The following is a 26517-nucleotide window of genomic DNA, read 5'->3' as shown; positions in this document are numbered from 1 at the left end:
TCTCTAACTCCAAGTATGAGCAATGGTGACTGTGAATTTTGCCTTAGGAACCACAAACAATAAAACAGTGTCCCATAAATTCCAAGTAACAAACAATAGGAGACAGCTGAGGTTATATGGCAAGCATCAACTTTTCTTTATGAAGATCACCAAAGCATTCCTCTAACAGTGTGGCACAAATCAGAAAGAGACTTCCTCCCCAACAGACTATAATGTTTCTTCTCAGACAAGCACAGTTTGATAAGTTCTCCACTGCCTCTCCTGCATACCCACAATCCCCCTCTATGTGTCCTTCCCAGCCCTCTGTCCCACAGCATGCTTTATTTTAAGCATGATGGCCCAGTTTCTCCGTCTGCCGCTCGTTCTCTCACCATCTTGCGCTCCTGTTTGAGCTCCTGCAGGTACTTCGTGAGCTCGATGCAGATATTGATCATCATGTTCTCAGCGATCAGCTCCCTCTGGCCCGCATAGTCGTTCATCTCATTCAGGATGTCCAGAAAGGCCTGGTGATTGGAGAACCTAAAGAAAAGTGATACAAATTACATATAATGCAAGAGATCTGCGTGACCTTTTTTAGTCATTTGTACAGCTGCACGATTAATCATTAAAAGATCTCGATTCAAACACCCAAGCGATCTTATTTTCCCAAATGACAACGATTTGCCTTAAATAAAATCGCACCGGAACATTCAAATCCACATAGGTGGCGACAAGTATCTGTTTAAAAACGTGCTGTTCAAAATCGCCCCCTATACCAGAGTTGCCAGGTTTTCACAACAAAACCCACCCAATTGCTACTCAAAACTAGCCCAATCGCGTTTCAGGCGGGTGCCCCCAGTAAAAATCGTGTTCCTGTGGTAAAATCCATATTTTTGCACTAGAGGGGCTAAATACAACGTTATTTGGGGTTGCTTCAAAAAACAACCCGCAGCAACAGTGTTACAGTAGCCCAAATCTGCGGGAAAACCGTGGACTTGGCAACACTGGAACTCCATGGAAACTAGCATGTATGAACCATAATTAAAAAATTTAATAATCAATTAAACAGGAATTTACAATATACCTGTATGATATTATGCTGTAGCCACATTGGATCAGTTTGCGCCATCTTCAGGTCAGACACGGGAATTCAACACGACTCTCACAGTGCATTATGGGTTTTCTCTAGCCGTTGAGTGTTATTAGTTGTACACTCATTATTGCGGTGCATTGTGGGATTGAATGAGTGCACTCAATAATGTCCACTATGATTTCGGACACCACTACAAATGGCTGTCCCTCAAATAGTGTTGTATTTAAGGGTATAGGGGGCAATTTCAGACACAGTCATGGATTTGTCATTGAATCATTCATTCAAGAGATTTGTTCAAAAAAGCAGATTCATCCAGTAATGAAACTAGTGAAGTATTTATAAGCGAGTCATTGAATCAACGTGAATCAAATGTGATTTTCAAATTATCCAGAATCATGCAGCTCTTGTTAATGGTGATAACTGCAATTTTAAAACTCATGTTCATTCATTCGGCAATTAAGTCTTTCATTTCATTTTTGGGGGAGATTCAAAAATCTAACTTCATTAAAGGTGCTAAAGAGGATGTTTTGCTTTATACATTTTTGCAATATCACTTGAAACTGTCTTTACTAACTGAAAAAAGACTATTTATTAGGTGCACTGAAAGGAATAATATTAAAGGTGCCCTTGAGTGATTTGAAAAAACATTTTAAATTGTTCCCTGATATCTACATAGAGGGTATGTGGCTTTTTTATGGCCGAAAATTGTCCAGATATGGTTTTACAGCTCCATTTATAACCCCACAAATAGCCCCTAGAAAGAAAAGGTCTGTTTTTGCCTTATTTGGAAGGCTCATGAATAGTAATATGGTGCTCCGCTCTGATTGGCTGTTTCACTGTTCGGCTCCTTCCAGTAGCTCACACTGATAGCGAACAAATCTGTACTGTACGGCGTGAACGATGGAGAGTTTTGGTATTCAACCTTATATGTTTGAGCCTGTTTCTGACGAAGATGCAGATGTAGAGGAACAACCAATTTTGTTGCGATTGGCCATAGACGTTTCTGAGTGGTAAGTTAGTCTTTATTTTCAGTATGCACCTGCAAAACGTAACTGTTACGTCAATGGAACTAGCATATAGCGTTAACTTTACACTATAACTCATAACGTCAGTATTTGCAACTTTGTTTTTAGCATTGTAAAAAAAAATAATTGTAATAATGTGTCGCTGTATGGTTTTACAATGATAGCTTCTTCACTTTGCAATAACAACTCTAAACAACAAACGAAAATTTGTTTCTAATATATTGACATTACCGATATGATTTTAAATTTGATTTATTTAGCCAACCAAAGTAAAGCATAGAAGACATTCCAAAAAAGCAGTGTCATGTTTACTACTCAGCTGCCGTAGTGTGATTACGATTTAGCTATTAGTAACAAAAACTTACATCGTCTATAAATATCTTTTTCCACAGGTGTACGCATACAAGTCATACAAGTTCTCAAAAATAAAAATATTTGAAAAAAAGTGACTAAATGTCTTGTCAAATGACTATCGTTTCAGTTTGAACGGTGTAGAAAGTTAGCTAGAAGGATCGAGTATCTGTAGCTATCTGTAAGCAAATAAACTAACATAGTTAGCTTCGGTGTAATGTGTTGTTGGTTAAATATAGGTCAAATTATAATTATATCCGACAAAAGAGAATTGGCATATGTATCTACGGTTATGTTATAGATTTATATAACAAAGACAGTAATAAATTTTAACCTCACCGTTAATAGTAGTTACGTAAACTTTGCTATTTGTTACTGTACTAGCATCTTGCATTAGATCTAGACAACACTGGGTACATGGTCGTTAATGTTGTTAGCTCACTAAGAAACTTTACATTTAATCAGAAATAGTTTCTACAGCCAAGATGTGGATAAAAGCACTACTTACTGCTTGCGGGAATATAGTTGGAATTACCCCTTTCTTCAGTGTCAAACGCTGAGCGAAGCCTGCTTGATATTGTCCCAGGTTAGAAAAGCTGTCCGTGGTGAAATGGGCAGAGCAAACTAACAACTTTGAGTTAAATTGTTCCGGTATCCGGTTATAGATAAACATCAGCCATGCCTTTTGACAGTTTTTTTCTGGAGGAAGACTATGAAAAGTTTTCACATCCCCTTCACAGCCTGGAACATAACATTTATTTCCATGATCTGCCATTTTCGCTGTTATCCTCGCTTGGCTTGTTTCTTCACTCTGCTTGCAGAACTTCCGATGATTCCGCTGGGCGGTTCCGCCTGGCCTGGATCATGAGCATATGCAAATATTGGGGGCGGAGTCCCCGACTGTTACGTAACAGTCGGTGTTATGTTGAGATTCGCCTGTTCTCCGGATGTATTTTAAACAAATGAGGTTTATATAAGAAGGAGGAAACAATGGGGTTTGAAACTCAGTGCATGTCTTTTCCATGTACTGAACTCTTGTTATTCAACTATGCTAAGGAAAATTAAATTTTTGATTCGAGGGCACCTTTAATATACATCATCTGTGCACGAGGTAGGGCCAATACTCATGCACGAATTTTGGGAGGCGTTCCTTCGAAATTCTTACGCATGCGCTCATTTCAAAAACTCAGTAAAGTCTTTGGTTTCTCAGTCGACGAAAAGATCCTCTTTAGCACCTTTAAGGGTTGCAAGCAAATTTTACTCTATGCATAAAAAGTCAAAATGTCATAGAGTAAAAGAACTACAAAAATGTATATTAAAAGACATTTCAATGATTTTTAAGATTTTACACACTTTTATAGGCCTAAAACTATTTTTATTCTCGTAAAAAAAATAATAATAACAGCCCACTTTTCACAATTCAATCAAACCCTGATGTTTGACTTGTAAATACACCACATTACAGAGGTTCGATGTGTTGTGAATGTTGTTTCATTATCTGTGGCTGATTTAAATGGTGCCTGATTTCCATGAGTGACTTCATTAATTTTGCTTTCCAGAGGGAGCATACGTAAAGTCATTTACAGGTGTATGCGCTTGTTTGTTGAGCTCATGTGCTTTTGTTTTGAGTCGGCAACGGCCCCACAGGGTCCTGCTGCTCAGTCACCGTAGCAACATCAGACATAGCTCAGCGTACCACAATGAACTGATTATAGTGACAGGGGATTTGTCAGCTTTATTCTCTGATAGCACATTGTTCGGGATGGATAGTTCACTTGTCATCACAATTGTGAGAAAAATAAGTCAATCATACAGCTTTTGAAATGTTCGAAATTACCTGCATTCCTGCTCTTCTTTGCTGCCTCGCTTAGGGCTGTATTTCTTGGTTAAATTCCTAGCAACCAGGGAAAAAAAAGGAACTAGATCAACAACATCATAATAATAATGCCATTTGCAAGTGCTCAAGTTTCAAATAGCAAAAGGTTGCATAACGTGCCAAGCTGGAGATCGAAAATTGCAGAGTTCCTGCTGGAGCAAGTGGCCGTGAAGCATTTGCATGGGACATTGTGTCAGAGTATTCTTTAGAGTATTTGGGGTACGTCATAGGAAAATTTTCTTTACTCATTTTTCTTACCACAACACTTATCAGGCAGAAAGGGAGTTTCCATATCTACTGTATAGTCTATATCAGGGGTTTTCAAACTTTTTAAAAACACTGAGCCCTAAACACTCTACTTGTGAGAATAATATAATATAATATAATATAATATAATATAATATAATATAATATAATATAATATATAATATAATATAATATAATATATTATAATATAATATAATATAATATATAAGGGCTGTCCAGCGATTAAATTTTTTATCTAATTAATTACATAATGTGGCAATTAATTGATCTAATTAAATTGCGAATTAATCGCACAACAAATTTGGATAATTTAAAGTCATTATTGTGTAAAGCATCAAATAGCTTCAGAAAGAAATATTTTATTTGATTCAACATAGAACTGCATAGAATATTACACAAACCTTTGGACCATGATGTTGAGTAAATGACTGAATGTTCATACTATAGGCCTTTCTTTAATGGTTTTTTACTAACATGGAAATATGAAATTATTTATTATTATTACTTTTAATGAAATTAGACTCTAAATGAGAAACTAAAACTGGCAGCAGGTGACAGTAAAAGACGAACAAGCCTTTTATGAATGGTCAATTGAATCAGTGATTCCGTTCAACCGATTTGTTCAAAACGCGGATTCAGAAATGAAATATTCAGAGATGAACAGTTCTGCTTTGCCTTTATTTTTTTTTTTTGTTCGCAAAATTGAGCAAATCAGCCAATATTGTGTCTAAAATTACACAATATTAACTTTTTATTTATTGAACTGTTGTATAAAATCAGTGTCACATTTGCACTCGTGTGATATTGCACTCCTTACCCGTACACTATATCATATGATGCAAATATGAGACAAAAACTTTTCCCCCATGTCATAAATTTTTGGGACAATTTAACTGCATTAATGGCAAATTCATTGATCTCTATAAATATGAATATAGATCAGTGGGCAAAATAAGAATCTAGATAAGGTTTGTCCAAGAAGTTGCTAGATTTGTCCCTAAACTTTTGAAAAAAAAAGTCTCAAAAGGGGCAGGGAAGTCACTAAATCTAGTGAGAAAATCCCTAAATTGGCAACACTGCATCAAATTTGTCAATCAACTGTATGAAAAGTCAGATGACCTATGTAGGTCTGGGACAGGGCAAGTGCGTTAAATGCATTAATAATTTTAACGCATTTTTTTTAAATTAATTAATCTAATTAATGTGTTAAATCGACAGCCCTTAATATAATAAAAACAAGTTATAATATATTAAAAGAATGGAAGTCAATAGGTGCCGTCACTTTAAAATAATTTTAAAAAAACGTATACAGGCGAAACAAAATTAAAACCTGTGCCTCCTAGGATACATTGAGGTCTTAAGAAGCAAAACGATTGGTCTATGCAAGAAACTGAACATTATTTACAGCATTATTACCTGTAAGCCACAGCCTCGGCAAACGGTCCTACACAACAATTTTGAGCGTGAGCTTCCTGTTGCATTATGGCATTGAGAATCTTTGAAAAGTCAATCTTCCTGATTGAGATCACACACGATCTTGATGATACAATACAACACGCACGTCTTCTCTCTCTGTTGTAAACAAACGCAGCATCAGCTCACGGGTGAGGTTGCTCCTGTGTATAAGTCATTATGCGACAGGAAGCTCGCGATCCAGACTGTCGTGAATTCACTCAGGACCATTTGCCATGTTTGTGATTGGATTATACTTAAAAAATGTTTTAAATAAATGTTCAGTTTCTTGCACGGACTGAACATTTTGCTTAAGACTTCAATGTATCGTCAGGAGCCATGGGTATTAATTTTGTTCAGTCTGAATATGTGTGTTTTTTTTTGTTTTTTTTAATCAAAGTGGCGGCACCAATTGACTTCCATTAAATAAATCACCACAGTTTCAGCTAAAAATCCTTACTGGTCTACTGATGAAAAAGAGTCACATACATCTGCTACTCTTTAAATTTATAATGATTTTTAAAAATACATCTGTATTTTTAACGTTAGAGTTATCGTCTTTGGTGTGAATGGGCCTTTATTGCTGGAGCAGAAAATGTCATGATGATACAACTGTTTTGATATCATAATGAAGAAAAAAAGTCTCATTAAAGAGAAAAGCTTATCAAGTAATTTGGCATAATCTTTTGATTATGATTTCTAAGAGAAAAAGACATCAAAACTGCTTATTAATATTTAAAAAAAAACTCAGATGGTTCAATCAACAAAGTCAAGTGATGCAACTAACATGAAAAAAAAGAAAGAAATTTATATCATAGAGAGGACCCCTGCAGACCCACATGATCATGTGTCAAAGTCAATAAAATATGCAAAGTTATTTCAGGTTGTAAAATGTCATGTGGTGCGACTGGCCAAAAACAATGATTTTTATGAATTAATGTTGTTGTTACTTGGTTGTTTACTTGACAGTTACACCACATTACAGTCCTTCAATTTTAACTACTGAAAATGGTATAAATGTTTTTCAAAATCATGTGAAGCCAACATGAATACAAATTGTACATCTTTAAAAGGATTTTTCATTTTCTTTATAGTCATTGGCCCATAAACCATGTCATCCTTGGTCTTGCCATCTGTCACGGTTAGTAAGGACAGAAGCTCAGACATCGAACACTGCAGCATGTTTCGGTTTCAACTGACCAAGCACAGTTTTGTAATCCACAGAGCTGGACTTCAAAATGAAAATAATGAAATGCGTCAAATAAGGAAGGCCATCGTAACCAAAACCAGGGTGGATTTCTTTCCTTCCTTTGGAAATGAGAAGCCGAGGCAGAAGCCAATGCTAAGCTGCTTTCCATACTTTCACTCTATCCATCCACATCCCCTCAGTCATATGCTCGTCTGCTTCCACTTCCTCTCTTCTCTCAGAGCGGGAGGGAGGGGGAAAAAAAGAGGTAGCGGTTTGAACAGTCTGGCAGAGATCAAGCGAGTGTCAAGGCCTAGTCATGAATGAGAAGGGGAGCAGGCGCGGATATGCTTATCCTCTGGGCCGAGGCCAACTCTACAGCTCAGAGGTGCCAACAAGTTCAGTTCTGCCCCAAACAAGTCATGGGACCCGTATATTTCACAATCAGCCCCAGCTCTGGATAAACATTCACAAGCATGCATACACATGCTAAAACAAGCTAACTGGATAGCCTAGATATTAGGATCTCTTACCTTAGCTGCTTGGCATAAGTCTGTTCGATCTCTGTTCGCTCCTTTACAAACTTCACGTATTTGTCCACCAAGTCCAAGCCAGATTGTGTGTGTTTATCGAGGATGTCATATTGGTCCTGTAATACAAAAATCAAGACCAAGCTCTTAAATAATGCAAAAGTTACTTATTTGATTTGTCAGACAATGATACAGATCCATTTGATTGTGGTGGTCTGATGTCATTCCTTATTCTTATACAGCTATTGCATCTCCCACAATGGATACAATTTATGTTATTATAGGGAAGCAAACCATGAACTGAAAATATAAGCGTTACACACTATATTTGTTCGGAACATGCATTAGAGGAACGCTCGTCAATAGGATCGCGTGCAAACATAAGAAATGTACCACTAAGCAAGAAAAAAAGAATCTGTGGATAATGAGCCTCTGAGTTCATAACCAGTTAACTCGTCAATCAGGTAAGTATAACAGTCACAAGACACACAGTCTTATGAATAATTATGAGGCACAATGTGTCATTGATGACCTGCGCTCTTCAATAGATTTCTATATAGAACCCTAGGGCTCTTGACTCAATTTTGAGCCAAAAAGGTTCTATATAAGGAAAAATGTCTGCTATGATTGCACAATACTTTAATGTTTAATAGGTTATTTACATTTTATCTAGTGATAAAGTATGTTTACGAGCTGTTTAATTCATAAAAGTAAATGAAACTAAATAAATCAAAACTAAATCCCATGATGGGATCCCATAAAAAGGTTCTAGCCTATATACACTGAAAAAGTGCTGGGTTAAAAACAACCCAAGTTGAGTTGAAAACAGACAAACCCAGGGGATTGGGTTGTTTTTAACCCAGCGGTTGGGTTAAATATTTGCCCAACCTGCTGGGTAGTTATATATTGTTTAAAAATTACTACATATTAATAAATGTTGATTTCCAACATACATTGGGTTCATTTTAAAGGGTTAGTTCACCTAAAAATGAAAATAATGTAATTTATTACTCACCCTCATGCCGTTTCACACCCGTAAGACTTTTGTTAAGCTTCGGAACACAAATTGAGATATTTTCTAAATCTGATGGCTCCGTGAGGCCTACATAAGCATTCTCTCTCAAGATCCATTAATGTACTAAAAACATATTTAAATCAGTTCATGTGAGTACAGTGGTTCAATATTAATATTATAAAGCGACGAGAATATTTTTGGAGCGCCAAAAATAAATAAATAAATAAATAACTTATATAGTGATGGCCGATTTCAAAACACTGCTTCAGGAAGCTTCGGAGCATAATGAATCAGCGTGTCGAATCAGTGGTTCAGAGCGCCAAAGTCACGTGATTTCAACAGTTTGGTTTGACGTGATCTGAATCATGATTCGATACACTGATTCATTTGTGCTCCGATGCTTCATGATGCAGTGTTTTGAAATCGGCCATCACTATATAAGTCATTATTTAGTTTTTTTGCCGCTCCAAAAATATTCCTGTCGCTTTATAATATTAATATTGAACCACTGTACTCACATGAACTGATTTAAATATGTTTTTAGAGCATTAATGGATCTTGAGAGAGGAAATTTCATTGCTCCCTATGCAGGCCTCACTGAGTCATCGGATTTCAACAAAAATATCTTAATTTGTGTTCTGAAGATGAATGAAGGTCTTACAGGTGTGAAACGGCATGAGGGTGAGTAATAAATTATATTATTTTCATTTTTGGGTGAACTAACCCTTTAAGCAAGTAATACAGTCATTTTTAAACAATAGTTAAGTTAAATAAAGCTACCCAGCAGGTTGGGCAAACATTTAACCAAACCGCTGGGTTAAAACAACCCAAAATCACTGGGTTTGTCCGTTTTCAACCCAACTTGGGTTGTTTTTAATCCAGCATTTGTATGAAGCGTCTGACAGAACCATTTAAGGTTCTATATATAGAACCTTTTCTTCTAAGAGTGTGAAAGAAAAATTGTGTAACAAATCCAATTAACATTTTTTCCCTAAAATTAAAATTAGCTGATGCTTTCATCATATTCTATGATCAGCAAAGCAAACAACTCTGTTAACATCTTAGAAAATGTAGTTTAGCGTTTCATGGCTCTTTAAACTGTGACTGCCAAAAAACAAAAAAAACACTCCTGAGATGTTGAAACACTGCAAAACAGCTAACATGGAACAGAAAACGCTAGAATATGGGCCAACAACAGAGATTGGAAGTATTAAGGATGAATCAGACATTTTAGCTTTGTGGTTTATAACGTCTTGCTGAACTTTTTTTAAAGCAACATCAAGACCGCAGCTTTAAATTGAATTTATAAGGGGAAGTTTCTCACCATTTGTAATGTTTTTCTTCCCTAGTTATTATAAATCCTGCAGAAATGAATTTTTAAAAGTACAAATGTTTATTACATGTGTAGACTCTCATCTAATATGAGCCAGTAAAAGCTGCATGCATAATAATTGTAATATTATTATTATTTACACACTACAGCTTTAGGCGATTTTATCCAAATGCATGTAGTCATGAAGATGGAAAGGTGCTTCATAAGTTTCATAAGTCCAAACACTGGTCAGAGCTCCATATGACATATTAAGAGCAGAAAGCCTGCATCAGATTGTGTAAAGTCTCCTAACTGGAATCAATCAAACTAAAGTGAGAGCAAGTAAAAATGCAAGTGAAAAAGAGGAAGAGCGTGAGAGAGTATGCCAGCCTCATTTCTGCAGAAACTTAATGTGCAAAAACTGCATTCACTATAGAAAGCTGTTTTTGTAGGCCAACCCGGAAGTTAGCATCACGCTGGTTCCCTCGACAAAATCCAAAGAGGATTTTTCCATTGGCTTTTGGATTATTACAGAAAATAAGGTCTGTGACAAACAAAAGCTTATTATTCTTACATGTTTTGTTCATCATGATAATCTTCATAAATGAACACAACTTTTTTTTAATTTTGAAGCGAAAATACAAATCGGCAGAATTTAGCTAGAGCTAAACGTAAACTATAAATGTGTCTGCCCACACAAAGGACGTCCCAGAGATTCCCTGCCTGTTCGCAACCCTTGACCCTATAATGTTATCTGTTGGAGGCAGAGGGTTCCTCAGGGCTTTAAGCTCATCCTGCCACAAGTGATTGAGCAGACAGGACACAGGAAGTGGAAGTCTTCTCCACTTCCTGCTGTATTTCAGCCGTGCTCAACAAAAATATGAATATTATGTGCCATTTCCGACAGCGCTTACAAAGCAAAACAAAAACAGACCTAGGGACTAATTTATCAAACATTTGTCAGCATTTTCCAAAGAAAAAAACATTTGAAACTGCCTGGTTTTGGCTGTATTTTTCCCTTTTCACAGTTCCTTATTTGGTGGGGCGCTCTGTTACATTTCAAGTACGGGCCTGAACATTTGAGAGTGATGATATCTTGAAACGTCCCCCACCCCCTCAGTGCTACCTCCATCGGGCTGGATGGAGATATGTGTTTTGAAGTGGGAAGGAGGGAGGTGCCTTTGGATGACATTCCTAACAAGCCAAGCCATGTCCTGACTCCACCTCCTCCTCCTCTCTCCTCAAAATGGAATCCATTAATATAGAACAAGAGAAGAATTCCCTACCCCCTCACAACCCACTCACTCGCAAATATAGAGCGCTTTTCAACTTCATTCAAAACAAAGCCTTGTGAGGCAGTTGTTTGTGTCACAAGCTAAGCTTCTGTTAGTTTGCATCTTTTTAAGACAACAGCAAATATTTGAAATATAAAAAGAAAAAAGAAAAAAAATTCACAAAAAAAAAGTTATTACCCCCAAATCAAAAGAAAAAGCTGATTATTTTATTACCCATTAGTATGGTTTTTTGCATAGTGACATTATTTTTCTTTACAATTATACTTATCGCTTATCCCATTTTCGTAACGTGAAAAATAATCGCATGGTCATTACTGTAAGTAAGGTACTTAAAGGGTTAGTTCACCCAAAAATTAAATTTCTGTCATTAATTATTCACCCTCATGTCGTTCCACACCTGTAAAACCTTTGTTCATCTTCAGAACACAAATTAAGATATTTTAGATAAAATTTGATGGTTCAGTGAGGCCTCCATTGACAGCAAGACAATTAACACTTTCAGATGCCCAGAAAGCTACTAAAAACATATTTAAAACAGTTCATGTGACTACAGTGGTTCAACCTTAATGTTGTGAACTGACTAGAATACATTTTGTGCGCCCAAAAAAAAAAAAAAAAAGATTTTATTCAACAATATCTAGTGATGGGCGATTTCAAAACACTGCTTCATGAAGCTTCGAAGCTTTACGAATCTTTTGCATCAAATCAGTGGTTCGGAGCGTGTATCAAACTGACAAAGTCACGTGATTTCAGTAAACGAGGCTTTGTTACTTCATAAGTGTTTCGAAATGTTGCGAAAATTTAATGGTTCATGTGACTTTGGCAGTTTGATACACGCTCCAAACCACTGATTTAATACAAAAGATTTGTAAAGCTTCGAAGCTTCATGAAGCAGTGTTTTGAAATCGCTCATCACTAGATATTTTTTTTGGCGGACAAAAAGTATTCTCGTCACTTCATAACATTAAGGTTGAACCACTGTAGTCACATGAACTGTTTTAAATATGTCTTTAGTAGCTTTCTGGGCATCTGAAAGTGTTCTTGCTGTCAATGGAGGCCTCACTGAGCCATCAGATTTTATCAAAAATATCTTAATTTGTGTTCCGAAGATGAACGAAGGAATTTTCATTTTTGGGTGAACTTTAAGTTCTCTTCTTAATATTGGCATAAATTAAATTCAGTACATCATACACAACTGTGATGCATATTTAAAATGGAATTTTACCTTTTTTGCATTACAGAAGGCTGAATTTGGGGGTTAAATATAATTATAAAGAAGATAATCTTTTAATTTATCTTAATTGTCTTAAATATATTGTCATAACATTTCTTGATAGTTTCAATGAAACAATGATCATAAGCTTTAAAAACATTTAATATATGCAAAGAGTCAGTATTTACAGTGTTGACCCTACGTTATAGCCTGTGATTCGCTCTGGCAATCTGGATATCAGCTTCTGGGCCAAATCCTGACTGAAGGCGATCCATTTTTGTCTTATTAATGCTTGGAGTTGATAAAAATTTGCGGGCTTCTGCTTGTCCACTCGCCTTTTGAGGACTGACCACAGGTCAAAATTTCAATGTTATGATCTCCAAGCCACTTAATTATCACACTTGCTTTGTGAAATGGTGCTCCATCATGCAGGAAAATGCCCAGAAAATGCAAAATTTGAAAGCGCCCACTCTCTTTGATGAAAAGCAGCCCCATATATGGATGGCCTCAGGATGCTTCACTGTTGGCACAACACAGGACTCATGATAGAGTTTAACTTCTCCACACAATAAATTTTCAGGTGTCCCAAACACTCTAAAAGAAAGTTAATCAGAGAATATAACTCTGCTGTCCAGTCCTTGTACTTTCTGCTGAATTTCAGTCAGTTCTTGATGTTTTTCTTGGAGAAAAGTGGCTTCTTTGCTGCCCTTCTTGACACCAGGCCATTGTCCAAAGTCTTGGCCTCACTTTGCGTACAGATGCATCACACCCACATTCTTCTGATATTTAGCAGATCAGCACTGATGATGACGTGATTCTCTAGACGACTCCTCAGGAGGAGATGGTCTTGGCACTTACTAGACACTCTGAGACACAATCCGCCCAATTGCTACTCAAAACTTTCAGGGGGGTCCAATCCGCATTCCAGGGGATAAAATCTGCATTTCAGTGGGATTCCCCTTCGCATTCTATCATGTTATTTGGGGTCGCTTAAACCCACGGACATGAACAAGTAGCCCAATTCCACAGGAAAACCGCGGTCTTGGCAACTAAGATGTCCTGAAGCCTTAATAGTTCTTTCAGGTGTGATATTCTTTGCAGCAATTTCCTTGCATGTGAGGCCATTTTAATGCAAAGAGATGATGGTTGCATGTCTTTCTTTGGAGGTAACCATTGCTAACACAAGAACACTATGATTGGAAGCACTTTTCTCCTTTTATAACAATCAGTCTGCTCTTATAATCCAATCAGAATGATAGTGATTTCATCTGACTAGTGCTCGTTCACACTTTCTCATGTGCTGATGATATGATAAGTGAAATGATGTTAGCTGGTCATTTTGTGCCAGGGCCAAAAAACAGTGAAGTTTAGTTTTTGTGATTAAGTTTTGGTATATTAAGCTTTTTGCAATTATTTAAAGTCACTCTGCACAATAATCTAGAAACAATGTGAGCCAATACCACAACAACTGAAGCAGCAAACTTTGCGACAGACAAAAATTTATAATCACTGCCAATGCTTTTGGCTGTAGCTAATGCACTGAAACAACTCCCCTAGATTTGAATCAGCGGTTGCTTCAATCAAACGTCACACCAACTGCTATCATCACAATCTTTAAACCAACAGAGATCCCCTCAGCAAACATCCATTAAATCTACGAAAACAGTCCTGGCCACAATTTACAACAGGGTTCCTCTTATCTGCAGCACTGTATTCTTGACCCCTCCCCTTGTACTTTTCTGCCATCATTAACTCCTCCTCCTCCTCCCCATAGTTCAAAGCCATTCTCCCAGCCTGAGCAAGAGAGTAGCAGTCTACAGCCTCCATGAGACGAGAGCCCACAGCGAAACGACGCTGTCCTTCATCATGCTCTAATGACTTAATAAGGAGCCTGCTGTGTGGAATTTCTCAAGACATGCAGAAAGAATTCAAACGAACACTAAAATCAACAAAAATCAGCCACAACTCCCATCGGTAAACATCTGAAATCTTGAGATGCCAAAAATAGCTAGTGGCTTAACAGCAAAGGAGTGTACAGATGCCATCGCGTAGCCATGGGAATGGCACTTAATGACTAACCCGACCAAAACCAATTAGGTTAGACATTGCTAAGAGTGACAGTAAACCAAAGCCAGACTTATGAGAAGCAATGCACGCCCTTCCCACCTGGACCGCCTCGAGCCTCTACAGCCGAGAAACAAGTCCACACGAACCCCAACTCTCACTTCTGCCTACTACAAAGCTGAAACTACTGTAATTTCCCTGGTTGCCTGTAGCATTCCCTTAAAAAGAAGAAGACAAACGGGAAACTTTCTAGTGAAGCAGACCACAAAATAAACAGCAATGTGAAGTGATGTGTTTTTATAAAATTAGGGCAAAACTAATTAGGCTGGTGCAGTAGAAGATGGAAAGGGGACAGCGGACAGAGGCCTAAGGGGAGCAACAACAACGAGGTCAAACTATCTCCACCCACTTCAACGCAACGCTCCATTTGCACACTGCAGGCAGGTCTGTGTAAAATCTGTCTCCAGTCAAAAGAGGTGGGAACCTCTGTGCAGATGGGACATTATGTGATGGAAGTCCGGGAAATGGGAGATTCTAGAAACAGGCAGGATGCAACACAGCTGATGATGATGCAATCAGACTCTATTTCTCTAACCCAATTCTACCTTTGTGAAAGTGCTTTAGGTGAGAAGACTGGTGCACGGTTGTGTTTTAGAGCCAAAAAGCTTTCAAGAAAACGCAATTGGTGTCACTAAATAAAGATCAGCAGCTCCTCTTTGTCAGGTGAAAGATGAGTGCTTATTAAACTCCTCCAAATGATGAACAGAAAACATTAAAACAACTGGAAATTATGAATGACAAACAAGCAGCTAGCGATTCCCAATAGCAACAGACTATTGAGCCTGTTTGGGCAGCTAAACAAAGCCAAAACACCTTTGCAAACAGCCTGAGACTAACATTAGCAAACATAACATAGTGGCATTAATGGTTAAAGTTGTTGATTAGCTATAGTTCACCCATGTCATGTTGAATAAACAACATCTCCCAGTATAAATAAATAAAAAAAAATAGCTAACAGACAGACATACATGCATATATAGTTTGATATTAAACAGAGAGTGTAGAGGGTGACTGGGCCGCCTCTGATAATATGAAGGTAACGGCGATACTGTTGTTGTTGTTGTTGTTGTTATGATGATTCTGCTCAACTTATATTCACATTAAACGTGGCAATTAATCGATTTAAATGATGACAACTGAGAAGTTCGAAAAATTAGGTCATACATCTGTGTCACAATCTGCCAGATAGTCTTTTCCCGCATTTATTCTCTTCCAGTTTGCCATACCAATTGTCATAAATCACGTTTACGCCCTGTTGAGAAGCTCATTGATGCCGTTGAATCTGACTCGTACTTTCCAAAACAGAAAAGTGAAATTTATCCTCCGAACTTACCCAAAGCTCAGTGCCCCAGTCCATGTTCAGCTTCTCCTACCACTTCACTCTATTAGGCTGAAAAGTTATCCCAACTTACAAGAGTAACAGATGTTCAAAATAGGATCAAAGAAAGCGATTCATTTCTTTTCCCACATTCACGCGCAACGCAGATCAAATCGATACGGTTCTCCGGCGCGAGCTACTTTGCGGTGGCACAAATACTTTTCGTTGCAGAGCAAGAGAAGGATCAACTGGATTTCATTGCCGCGTCACTCTCCCAGATCCCTAAGTCTTAAAGGAGCCGCCGGATCCAGTTTCCAGCTTTCAGACTGCATGTCGAAGTGAGAGAACTTCAACAGATAGGAAGGACATGACCTTTATTAAATTATTAACACCACACGTCAATAATCATTAACAATGCTCTTGAAAACATACGTCTTGAAAGCATTTTCCATTCGTTTTATTAATCAGTAAAATACAGTATACAGTACATTTTTGTTAGGTTGTTATTATACAATGGTGATTAAGGTAACTATTTTGGATCTATGAAGCCAGAAATAAATATAAATATTCCTCTACAACAATTTATATTTTGGCCCAATAATAAATACTGTATGTGTGTGTATATAGTCCTCTCTCTCTCTCTCTCTCTCTCTCTCTCTCTCTCTCTCTCTATATATATATATATATATATATATATATATATATATATATATATATATATATATATATATATATATATATATATATATATATATATTAGGGCTGTCAAACGATTAATCGCGATTAATCGCATACAAAATAAAAGTTTGAGTTTGCATAATATATGTGTGAGTAATGTGTGTAAATAATATGTATATATAAATACACAAAAATTAATGTATATATTTAAGAGAAATATGTTATTTATGTACAAAAAAAATATTTATATATAATATAAATTATATAAAAATATAAATAAATACATATACTTGTAAATATTTCTCAAATATATACATGGATGTGTTTGTATTTATATATACATAATAATTACACACAGTACACCCACATATATTAGGCAAACTCAAACTTTTATTTTGTATGCGATTAATCGTGATTAATCGTTTGACAGCCCTAATATATATATATATATATATATATATATATATATATATATATATATATACACATGTTAGTGTATTATTGGGCTTTAGATCACTTTTTTATAGGCTCTGAATAGATATTTATAGATATTAACTTATAGATATTTTCTAAACATGAATTCTGAACAAGACATTTTGCCACAAATAGTATAATCTTTCAGTATGATTAATATTATAATTTTTTTTTTTTTAAAACATTAATTTTGTTTTAAAACATTGTTTTATTTCAAATTTTGTACATTTCCCCCTTTTTGCATCATTATTAAAAGAACAGCAATATTACTATATCTGTCAACAAACTGAAGTCACATAAAAAAAAAATACATTTTTTAAAAGAACAACAAACAACAACAAAAAAGTGTTGTCAAACGTGTCAGACAAAGCAAATGTATAGCTTAAATATTGTCCATTACTTTCAAACAGTTTTTTAAAAGCATGAATCTGGGGTGATGTTTTTCAACATCTGCATTTATGCATAAACATTTCTAACAAAACTAACAAGTTATTCAGCACAAGGTTAGACTATTAAACCAGCTCTGACAGTCTAACAACATTGTGCATATAAAAGTCAGTGCATAACCATCAGGAAAACATTTTATGTGACAAGATAACTTGATACGTTTTAAAAGTGTCTTTTTTATCACCTCAGACATTCTTCTATGACACTAACATATCATACATAGTCATAGAAGTGACACGTGTTGTAGGCCTATACTATGAGCTTTTAAACAATATTAAACAATATAACCGTTTTTTTTATCGAATGTATTTATTCATTTTAATCTGAATGTTCAATAGACTATATCGTCTTTGTTCAATGTTAGGATTTTACTCCATTGCTTAACAGGTGCATTTCATGCTCTGGCTGTATATCATAACTTCCAGAAGATTTGTTCTTTTTCCACAAATAGAGACATAATGCAATGATTACAAGCAGTACAAGCAGTGCCGCTACAACATATAGAATGTAGTTTGGAGGCTTGCCTAAAAATGAAAACAAAATGTATGTTTCAGTTAATGAAGAACTAATACAATTCAAAAACATTAGCATAACATTAATTTTGTGGATAAATTAATGGACGTGAACAGTGATGTCACACAAACTACCATTTAATATCTCATGGCATAGAGAATATCAGATTAATATCACAGTCATAGCCCAAACCTCTTATCTCCACTACGAAGTTCTTGTCCTTGTGTCCAACATTATTCTTGGCACTGCATGTATAAACTCCAGCACTGGTAGACGTGGCTTTCTCAATGTTTAAGATGTGGCGCCTCCTAGTGGAGATGTTCTTATTATTAAAGCTCCACCACACATCAGGTTCTGGGTTACCAGTCGAATTGCACTCTAGGGTTATATTGCTGTCTTCTTCCACAGAAAACTTGTCTTGGCTGGCATGAATCATTGGGGCATCTGTGTTGGAAGAAAGTTAGTTGTCTTTTTTATTTCAGTGGCAACAGAGGTTGTTTAAGAAAATATATAGAGTATTGAAGAACTTTTTTTCTTACACAGGATATTTAGAGTGAAATAAGAATTCACAGCTCCATGTTTGTTACTTGCATTTAATTGATACAAGCCACTGTCATTCCATTTGGGATAAAAGGGAAGCTGGATATTTTTTCCATTTTTGTAGAGGAAGATATAAGGCTTTGGTAATCCACCAGCAAAACAAGGAGGTTGCCAGTCTGTTTTCTCTTTTACTTCGTATCTCTCCCCGCAGTTCAGCTGTGGAGGATCTATTTTTGTAAGAAAATGATCATAATTTTTAAATTTGATAACAAAAAATCAATCAGAGACACAAAACATCAGGTTTTAATGCAGAAGAACTCTCACACTTACACTCTACTAAGATGTTTATGGTACACGTGAAATTACCAAGTTCATTACTGGCAGTGAGTTCATATTTGCCTGAATCATTTGTGTTAAGAGGTACAAAAGCACTGAGTGGTGATGATTTGCGTCTCCAAGAGATGTTTGGACGAGGGTTACCCTTAATAGAATTTAAATTTGGATATGAAACCAATGGTGTCTCATTCTTTGGAGACCAGTCCTCACAAAGATTAATTTGTGGCTTATCTGAAAAAGAAAGAAAAATGTTGTAAACATAAGTTTGTACTTTAAGGGTATTTCTTGCTTCTTTACATGTGTGGAGAATGGAAAAAACAATATTTTGTTTACTAACAATGTACAGTAATGTTGAGAGGATCTGATGTGACTTTAGGAGGAGGTTGAGGTCCTTCTTCTCCCAGATCCAGCTCTGCTTCACACCTGTACTGAACTCCATCATCAGATCTGTCTGGACGGATCATGAGTGTGACTGTTTTATCCACTGGAGTCTTGATGGTGTCAGTGAAGGTGGTTTGATTCACCAGAGTCTGTCCTTTGAACCATTTGACAGTGAGATTCTGAACTGGAGCCACATTGAGAACGTCACACTGAAGCTCATACTGGTTTCTCTCCTTCATTGGTCCGGTGTGATTCACAGTGCTGATGGACACACTGTCTGGAGTCTCTGTGGAGGAAGATTTACACACTCTGATATCTGCAGTCATGAATGTTCATACATTAGATATTTCTGAGAATGAAAGATAACAATATCAATACCAGAGAAACTCACTGTAAACAGTCACTGGGAGATATGATAAACACTGGTCACCAACTTTAGGGTTTATGTAGCAGAATGGTTCTATGTCCCATTCTCTCAGGTTTGACACTCTCCATGTGATCAGATTGTCTTTGCTCATGGGCACTCCTCCCTCACTGGCTTCCCATCCCATCCCATCATGCGGGATAGAAGTGCTACAGTTAACTGACACAGGACCTCCGTACTCCACAACAACTCTCTGTGGGTTGAGCTCAACAGGACAGTCACCGTCTACAGAAATAGATGTGATTGAAAACCAGTGAAACTCTATCACAGAATAACAGCATAATTTATAAATCAGTTTGGACCCTCATCTATCTATATATTACTGTGAAAAAGTCCTTGGCATATTTGGCAATGTCAAACTTAAAAGGTTATTTCACCCAAAAATGAAATTTCTGTCATTAATTACTCAGTATGCCAGGGGACAGACAAATTTGTTGAATAAAGTCATTATTTTTGTTTCGTTTTTGCACACAAAAAGTATTCTCGTCGCTTCATAACAAAAGTAGAACCACTGTAGTCACTGTCGTCGCCAGTTTTAAGGATGTCTTTAGTACCTTTCTGGACCTCAAAAGGTGTAATGTCGTTGCTGCCTATGCATGGATCAGATACACACATATTTCCTCCAAAATATCTCAATTTGTGTTCCGAAGCCAAACGAAGGTCTTATGGGTTTGGGACGACATGAGGGTGAGTAATTAATGACAGAAATTTCACTAACCCTTTAAATTCAATTTCTTACAGAAGTGATAAACCTCAGCAAAATGTGAGCAATAAAAATAATAATGCCTTAGGAGCCAATTACACAGAACACGTTTAAAAACATGAGATGCAGGGCAGTGGAATGAAAAAGCGCAAGGTGTGGAAAAGTGTCTTTTAATCATGTGGTATTCCTCACTTAGGGGGCACACTTATGATCCTCAGCAGTCAAAATATACAGGCGACAATAAGCGCAATGTTTGTTTTATGAAATGAATGAACTTCATTTTGTTTCAATGATACTTTTTGTACAATAAAAACATGTATTTTGATGGGATTTCATCATTGTACTAGACAATACCCCAACTTTTTCTATCTGCATTCTGAGTGGTTTTGAGATATTGAGCTTCAAATATTTTGCATTCCATAGAGCAAAAATGATATGGGGAACAAGTCTCTTTTATACATGAAAATGACAGAGACCCTAAATGTATTCTAACTGTAAATATCAAAATCCTCTTAAATTTGTAAATGGGGATTTTTGGAACAGGTCACATTCAGATAGAACCTTCTAATTCTAAAGAAACACTTTCCGCTTGAATTATAAGGTTCTATCTTGCAAAATATTAACTGAAGCAATCATTTTCAAGAAACACAAACAGTTTACTAATAATTTGTTTTAAAACATAAAATTAGTGTTGTAACAATGTGTCAAAATGTATGAGAAAGTTCAAAAATTTAGAAAACTAAAAAAAACACGACACACACGTCTCCTGGAAATCCTGTAGAATTCAACCAATCAGATGATGACAGACGGCTACGAATTGTTTCCTGTTTTGTGTGCCAATTAGACTCTCAACTAAAGGTCTGTGACCCGTTGCCCCGCTCTCATGCCGAATAAAACACAACATGTTCATGACCTGTGTAATCTTTGAAGGTCTAAATGCAATGCAATTTTGTCTGGCACTTCTGTAACCGAAGCTGAATTTCTTTTCCCATGTAATGCATCAGTCATGGTCCCACACCAACTAAACACCTCTGGCTCAGCCTGTCTGTCACTTAAAATGGAAAATGATAGAAAGAAAATGCATAGTTACCTTTTATGGACACTTTTACATGTCTGATGTCAGTGCCAACAGAATTGTCTGCAATGCAGGACAGTTCCTCTGGTGTTGAATCTGTTATAGTGAGAGTTTCACTATAAACTGTATTATTTGTGCCGAGATTCCAGCTGATTGTTGGTTTTGGGTTTCCTTCGGCTTCACAAACAATCTCCACTGGATATCCTCGAAACACAGACACTCTGGAGGGCAGTTTGATCTTATTGATGATCGGTTTATCTACAGGAAGGAGCAAAAACACAGTTCAAGAGGTTTTGCATCTGCACTGTATCATACATTTCTTATGTTAATCCATATTCATTTTAATCTTGTAGTTTTCAACAAATTTTCAATTTGACAAGAAAAAGTTGCACACTGGCTGTGTTCGACTCTTGAGTAGGTAGGCTACTTATTTTGAATTAATAATTACTTAACCACTAAAAAAGTATGTTCTATATACGGATATGAGTGTGCGTAGTATGTAATCCAGACGTACTACATTGCCATGATGTCATTATCATGTTATCTATCAGCGTCATGTGCGCCGCTTCACTGCCATTCATAAATCTTCTCCCGTTGCCTCATGGGATAGTAAAATGTCCATCATAAACACACTTCACAATCTCACTAGAAGAAGTAGGTCATCTGGGTACTTTTTGCACCTTTATAAGTACTGTGAATTCGGACATACTTCTTTTGTCGCATAATGTCTTTTCACCTACTAGTAAGGAAGTATGCGATTTCGGATGCAGCCACTGTCACATTGTAAGTGCTGCAACCACTAAAAGTTCTTAAAAGTTATCTGCATCTCCTGTGCTGCATCAACCCACTCCCATAATAGCTGTCATGTGTGTGAGACTCCAGTAAAATCATTAGGTAATTATTCCCTCACAAATAAATCTATCAATGAATAAAACTGACTGTGTCTATGATAGACTACACAACATTATAATATTATTTGCAGATGTATTTTTAAATCATTATTATTGTCCCTGGTTCTCATTAGGGTACTCTTGTAAGAAAGTAGCAGTGGCTGGGACAGACTTTAAGCATCACCTCCACTTACAAAGATGCAATCTAATCCTGTTTACATTCAAATAAGCCTGTCCTGAGCAGGTTTCCTGTTGCTATGACAGCAAGTCCAGGATGAGCGTAGAAGAACCAAACAATCCAAGATTATGCCAAATCGTCATCAATCATATCCAGCTAACCGAGTTAGCGACATACGAAGAATGGACCCCTGGTAAGCGCTCACTGTCACAGTTGTAAACACGACGGCGTTCTTCTTCTATAAGGGGGTTTGACTGGCGGACCGTTAAAGAACGCAACACACATCCCCCAGACATCCTGTAGACTTCAACCAACCAGATGACGACTTCGAAACTCCTGCAGTACAAAATTATGCCAAAATGCCCGTTTTGTCAAGTATCCTTGTAAGCACAGTCTTAAATGAGATAAAATCCTAAATGTAATCGTAAACCTTACATTGTGGGGACCAAATGTGTGTGTGGGGGGTGGGGGGTACACGTGTTTCCTCCAAGGAGGCAAGGGAAGCAGTGCCTCTCCAAAAAAATCAGTGAGTCTCAAAAATGTTTGAAAACAATGACAGCTTTCTTTCTCCATGTGGGGGTTTGGCACCAATACAGCTTTGCTTCTTGGTGGATGGTTAAAAAAAACACAATACACACCAATGTAATGCATCAGGTCATGGTCCCACACCGGCTAAACACCTCTGGCTCAGCCTGTCTGTCACATAGATTGGAAAATAATAGAAAGAAAATGCATAGTTACCTTGAATGGACACTTTTACATGTCTGATGTCAGTGCCAACAGAATTGTCTGCAATGCAGGACAGTTCCTCTGGTGTTGAATCTGTTATAGTGAGAGTTTCACTATAAACTGTGTTATTTGTGCCGAGATTCCAGCTGATTGTTGGTTTTGGGTTTCCTTCGGCTTCACAGACAATCTCCACTGGATATCCTCGAAACACAGGCACTATGGAGGGCAGTTTGGTCTCATTGATGATCGGTTCATCTAGAGGAAGGAGCAAAAACACAGTTCAAGAGGTTTTGCATCTGCACTGTATTCTTAAAATATTAATAATAGAAGCTGGTGGATTTTACTTACAATGTACAGTAATGTTGAGAGGATCTGATGTGACTTTAGGAGGAGGTTGAGATCCTTCTTCTCCCAGTTTCAGCTCTGCTTCACACCTGTACTGAACTCCATCATCAGATCTGTCTGGACGGATCATGAGTGTGACTGTTTTATCCACTGGAGTCTTGATGGTGCCACTGAAGGTGGTTTGATCCACCAGAGTCTGTCCTTTGTACCATTTGACAGTGAGATTCTGAACTGGAGCCACATTGAGAACGTCACACTGAAGCTCATACTGGTTTCTCTCCTTCATTGGTCCGGTGTGATTCACAGTGCTGATGGACACACTGTCTGGAGTCTCTGTGGAGGAAGATTTACACACTCTGATATCTGCAGTCATGAATGTCCATACATTAGATATTTCTGAGAATGAAAGATAAAAATATCAATAGCAGAGAAACTCACTGTAAACAGTCACTGGGAGCTCTTTTTGACACTGTTCCTTATGGTTTATGTAGCAGAATGGTTCTATGTCCCATTCTCTCAGGTTTGACACTCTCCATGTGATCAGATTGTCTTTGCTCATGGGCACTGCTCCCTCACTGGCTTCCCATCCCATCCCATCATGCTGGACATAAGTTTTGCAGTCGGCTGCCACAGAACCACCATACCTCACAACAGCTCTCTGTGGGTTGAGCTCAATAGGACAGTCACCGTCTACAGAAATAGATGTGATTGAAAACCAGTGAAACTCTATCACAGAATAACAGCATAATTTATAAATCAGTTTGGGCCCTCATCTATCTATACATTACTGTGAAAAAGTCCTTGGCATATTTGGCAATGTCAAGCTTAAAAGGTTATTTCACCCAAAAATGACATTTCTGTCATTAATTACTCAGTATGACAGGGGACAGACAAATTTGTTGAATATTGTGGCGACCAGGGCGGGCGAGAGCCGTGAGGGAACGGCGCGAGGCTGGTGACGCAAGTGATAACGAGCATCACCGGCCTCGCGCCGTTCCCTCACGGCTCTCGCCCGCCCTGGTCGCCATAAATATAGTCATTATTTTTGTTTAGTTTTTGCACACAAAAGTATTCTCGTCGCTTCATAACAAAGGTAGAACCACTGTAGTCACTGTCGTCGCCGGTTTTAAGGATGTCTTTAGTACCTTTCTGGACCTCAAAAGGTGTAATGTCGTTGCTGCCTATATGCATGGATCAGATACACTCATATTTCCTCATATTTCAGTCAAAATATACAGGCGACAATAAGCGCAATGTTTGTTTTATGAAATGAATGAACTTCATTTTGTTTCAATGATACTTTTTGTACAATAAAAACATGTATTTTGATGGGATTTCATCATTGTACTAGACAATACCCCAACTTTTTCTATCTGCATTCTGAGTGGTTTTGAGATATTGAGCTTCAAATATTTTGCATTCCATAGAGCAAAAATGATATGGGGAACAAGTCTCTTTCATACATGAAAATGACAGAGACCCTAAATGTATTCTAACTGTAAATATCAAAATCCTCTTAAATTTGTAAATGGGGATTTTTGGAACAGGTCACATTCAGATAGAACCTTCTAATTCTAAAGAAACACTTTCCGCTTGAATTATAAGGTTCTATCTTGCAAAATATTAACTGAAGCAATCATTTTCAAGAAACAAACAGTTTACTAATAATTTGTTTTAAAACATAAAATTAGTGTTGTAACAATGTGTCAAAATGTATGAGAAAGTTCAAAAATTTAGAAAACTAAACAAAAACACGACACACACATCTCCTGGAAATCCTGTAGAATTCAACCAATCAGATGATGACAGACGGCTACGAATTGTTTCCTGTTTTGTGTGCCAATTAGACTCTCAACTAAAGGTCTGTGACCCGTTGCCCCGCTCTCATGCCGAATAAAACACAACATGTTCATGACCTGTGTAATCTTTGAAGGTCTAAATGCAATGCAATTTTGTCTGGCACTTCTGTAACCGAAGCTGAATTTCTTTTCCCATGTAATGCATCAGTCATGGTCCCACACCGGCTAAACACCTCTGGCTCAGCCTGTCTGTCACATAGATTGGAAAATAATAGAAAGAAAATGCATAGTTACCTTGAATGGACACTTTTACATGTCTGATGTCAGTGCCAACAGAATTGTTCGCAATGCAGGACAGTTCCTCTGGTGTTGAATCTGTTATAGTGAGAGTTTCATTATAAACTGTGTTATTTGTGCCGAGATTCCAGCTGATTGTTGGTTCTGGGTTTCCTTCGGCTTTACAAACAATCTCCACTGGATATCCTCGAAACACAGACACTCTGGAGGGCAGTTTGGTCTCACTGATGATCGGTTCATCTACAGGAAGGAGCAAAAACACAGTTCAAGAGGTTTTGCATCTGCACTGTATCATACATTTCTTATGTTAATCCATGTTCTTTTTAATCCTGTTGTTTTCAACAAAACTACTCAAATTTAGAAATTTGACAAGAAAAAGTTGCACACTGGCTGTGTTCAACTCTTGAGTAGGTAGGCTACTTATTTTGCATTAGTAATTACTTCACAACCACTAAAAAAGTATTTATATACAGATATGAGTGTGCGTAGTATGTAATCCAGACGTACTACATTGCCATGATGTCATTATCATGTTATCTATCAGCGTCATGTGCGCCGCTTCACTGCCATTCATAAATCTTCTCCCGTGGCCTCATGGGATAGTAAAGTGTCCATCATAAACACACTTCACAATCAAGAAGTAGGTAATCTGGGTACTTTTTGCACCTTTAT

At 37.1% G+C, this 26517-nt stretch overlaps 2 protein-coding genes across 10 annotated transcripts in view; both read right to left on the bottom strand.

The window, feature by feature from the left end:
• trip10a (thyroid hormone receptor interactor 10a) overlaps positions 1-16344 on the bottom strand; it is a 36341-nt gene extending 19997 nt beyond the window's left edge. The window contains exons 1-4 of one of the 5 annotated variants that reach the window (XM_048191898.1): positions 16052-16344; positions 7763-7878; positions 4286-4342; positions 372-519 (exon numbers count right to left, since the gene is read on the bottom strand). In XM_048191898.1, the coding sequence (XP_048047855.1) occupies positions 372-519; positions 4286-4342; positions 7763-7878; positions 16052-16075 (345 nt within the window). In that variant the 5' untranslated portion in view covers positions 16076-16344. Of the gene's footprint in view, positions 1-371; positions 520-2956; positions 3442-4285; positions 4343-7762; positions 7879-16051 lie in introns of those variants that run through there. The other 4 variants (XM_048191907.1, XM_048191914.1, XM_048191924.1 and 1 more) reach the window with 4 other exon arrangements.
• A 1581-nt stretch (positions 16345-17925) lies between these two features.
• icam5 (intercellular adhesion molecule 5) overlaps positions 17926-26517 on the bottom strand; it is a 16888-nt gene continuing 8296 nt past the window's right edge. For 3 of the 5 annotated variants that reach the window (XM_048191167.1, XM_048191175.1, XM_048191185.1), the window contains 11 exons: positions 25843-26085; positions 24188-24439; positions 23753-24082; positions 23417-23659; positions 21623-21865; positions 19797-20054; positions 19362-19691; positions 19019-19255; positions 18688-18915; positions 18341-18592; positions 17926-18159 (listed from right to left, as the gene is read on the bottom strand). In XM_048191167.1, the coding sequence (XP_048047124.1) occupies positions 17996-18159; positions 18341-18592; positions 18688-18915; positions 19019-19255; positions 19362-19691; positions 19797-20054; positions 21623-21865; positions 23417-23659; positions 23753-24082; positions 24188-24439; positions 25843-26085 (2780 nt within the window). In that variant the 3' untranslated portion in view covers positions 17926-17995. The remainder of the gene's footprint in view (positions 18160-18340; positions 18593-18687; positions 18916-19018; positions 19256-19361; positions 19692-19796; positions 20055-21622; positions 21866-23416; positions 23660-23752; positions 24083-24187; positions 24440-25842; positions 26086-26517) is intronic. The other 2 variants (XM_048191193.1, XM_048191201.1) reach the window with 2 other exon arrangements.

This window comes from Megalobrama amblycephala, linkage group LG1 (genome assembly GCF_018812025.1).
Source record: "Megalobrama amblycephala isolate DHTTF-2021 linkage group LG1, ASM1881202v1, whole genome shotgun sequence".
In the NCBI taxonomy this organism is placed as follows: domain Eukaryota; kingdom Metazoa; phylum Chordata; class Actinopteri; order Cypriniformes; family Xenocyprididae; genus Megalobrama; species Megalobrama amblycephala.
Note: the sequence above shows the minus strand (reverse complement) of the source record. Positions and strands in the feature narration are given on the sequence as shown.